The sequence below is a fragment of the Symphodus melops genome (genome assembly GCF_947650265.1).
Source record: "Symphodus melops genome assembly, chromosome: 13".
Lineage (NCBI taxonomy): Eukaryota > Metazoa > Chordata > Actinopteri > Labriformes > Labridae > Symphodus > Symphodus melops.
Window position 1 is genome coordinate 26,137,731 of NC_136703.1, and position 1,607 is coordinate 26,139,337.

Genomic DNA, 1,607 nt, shown 5'->3' on the forward strand with positions numbered 1-1,607 from the left:
ACCAAGAACGACAAGATCTTCCAGGAGAGCATCCAGCTGGCCATCTGTCTGCTGGAGGGAGGCAACACGGAGATCCAGGTCTGAGCCCCTCACACACACACACACACACACACACACACACACACACACACCCGCTGGGCCACAGCTCTTTACATCAGACTGAAGGTTCCCTGCTGTCTGCTGCAGAACTCCTTCTACAAGCTGATGATGGGCGACAACAAGTCGGAGAAGTTCTTCAAGGTTCTCCACGACAGAATGAAGGAGGCGCAGACGGACATCAAGGCCACGGTGTCGGTCAACGTGGGCGAGATGACGCACAAAGCCAACGAGAAGGAGCTGGAAGGAGGTGAGGAGAGATCATATGAAGAGGACTGTGAGGGAGTTAGAGACCCAGCTGACCCCCCCCCCCTCACTTACAGGCAGCTCGACAGCTTTAGTTCTTCCTGGTTCAGGAGCTCTGCTGGTCCCAGGTCAGTCCATCGCTCCAGTCCCGGGCGCCGCCGTCCTGCCTGTCCAGCCGGCGGCGGAGCAGAGGGAGGTGGAGACGGAGATGGGACCAGCTGTGATCATCATGAAGCCCATCCTCAGGTTCCTCCAGCTGCTGTGTGAGAACCACAACCAAGACCTGCAGGTGGGTCTCTGCTGACCCCTCTCAGCTCCTCTCACAGTGACCAGGACCTGATTGTGTTTGTCTGCTTTCAGAACTTCCTGCGCTGTCAGAACAACAAGACAAACTACAACCTGGTGTGTGAGACGCTTCAGTTCCTGGACATCATGTGTGGAAGCACCACCGGAGGGCTGGGCCTGCTGGGCCTCTACATCAACGAATCAAACGTCCACCTGATCTGCCAGACCCTGGAGACCCTCACAGAGTACTGCCAGGGGCCCTGCCAGGAGAACCAGGTACACTGAGGCCACACGAGGGGGGGGGGGGCGGGGGGGGGGGGGGGGGGGGTGGTCACTGAGTTAACCACGTCACGCTACCTTCTCGTGTTTCAGACGTGCATCGTGACCCACGAGTCGAACGGCATCGACATCATCACGGCTCTGATCCTGAACGACATCAGTCCTCTGTGTCGCTACCAGATGGAGATGGTGCTGCAGCTGAAGGTTAACACACACACACACACACACACACACACACACACACACACACACACACACACACACACACACACACACACACACACACACACACACACACACACACACACACACACGCACACACTGTGCAGATCACATGTTGAGTGGGGTCTTCCTATTGGCTGTGAGTCAGGAAGTTAAACCAAACCAACCACTCACAGGCAGAGAGACAGAAGTCGACATGTTTCGTGTTTTAATTTACATAAAATACAAATGTTTTTTCCCCTTGTTGCCAGGACAACGCCTCCAAACTGCTGTTGGCTCTGATGGAGAGTCGCCATGACAGCGAGAACGCAGAGAGGATCCTGTTTAACCTCCGACCCCGAGAGCTGGTCAGATCCTTCTTCAAACACGCCGTCACTGATCCATCAATCTATCTGTTCATGTTTAATGTGTGTGTGCGTGTGTGTGTGTGTGTGTGTGCGCCTGTGTGTGTGTGTGCGTGTGCGTGTGCACATGTGTGT

The 1,607-nt window shown here is 55.3% G+C and overlaps 1 protein-coding gene across 1 annotated transcript in view; it reads left to right on the forward strand.

Annotated features, from left to right (window-relative positions):
* The window catches only part of itpr3 (inositol 1,4,5-trisphosphate receptor, type 3), a gene marked incomplete at its 3' end in the record, with an annotated part of 70,270 nt that extends 68,762 nt beyond the window's left edge, over positions 1–1,508 (forward strand). Inside the window, exons 40-45 of the mRNA XM_079360101.1 lie at positions 1–78; positions 187–346; positions 420–631; positions 703–903; positions 1,000–1,110; positions 1,380–1,508. The exon at positions 1–78 is cut by the window's left edge and continues 98 nt beyond it. Coding sequence (XP_079216227.1) covers positions 1–78; positions 187–346; positions 420–631; positions 703–903; positions 1,000–1,110; positions 1,380–1,508 — 891 coding nt within the window. The remainder of the gene's footprint in view (positions 79–186; positions 347–419; positions 632–702; positions 904–999; positions 1,111–1,379) is intronic.
* Between the last annotated feature and the right edge of the window lie 99 nt (positions 1,509–1,607).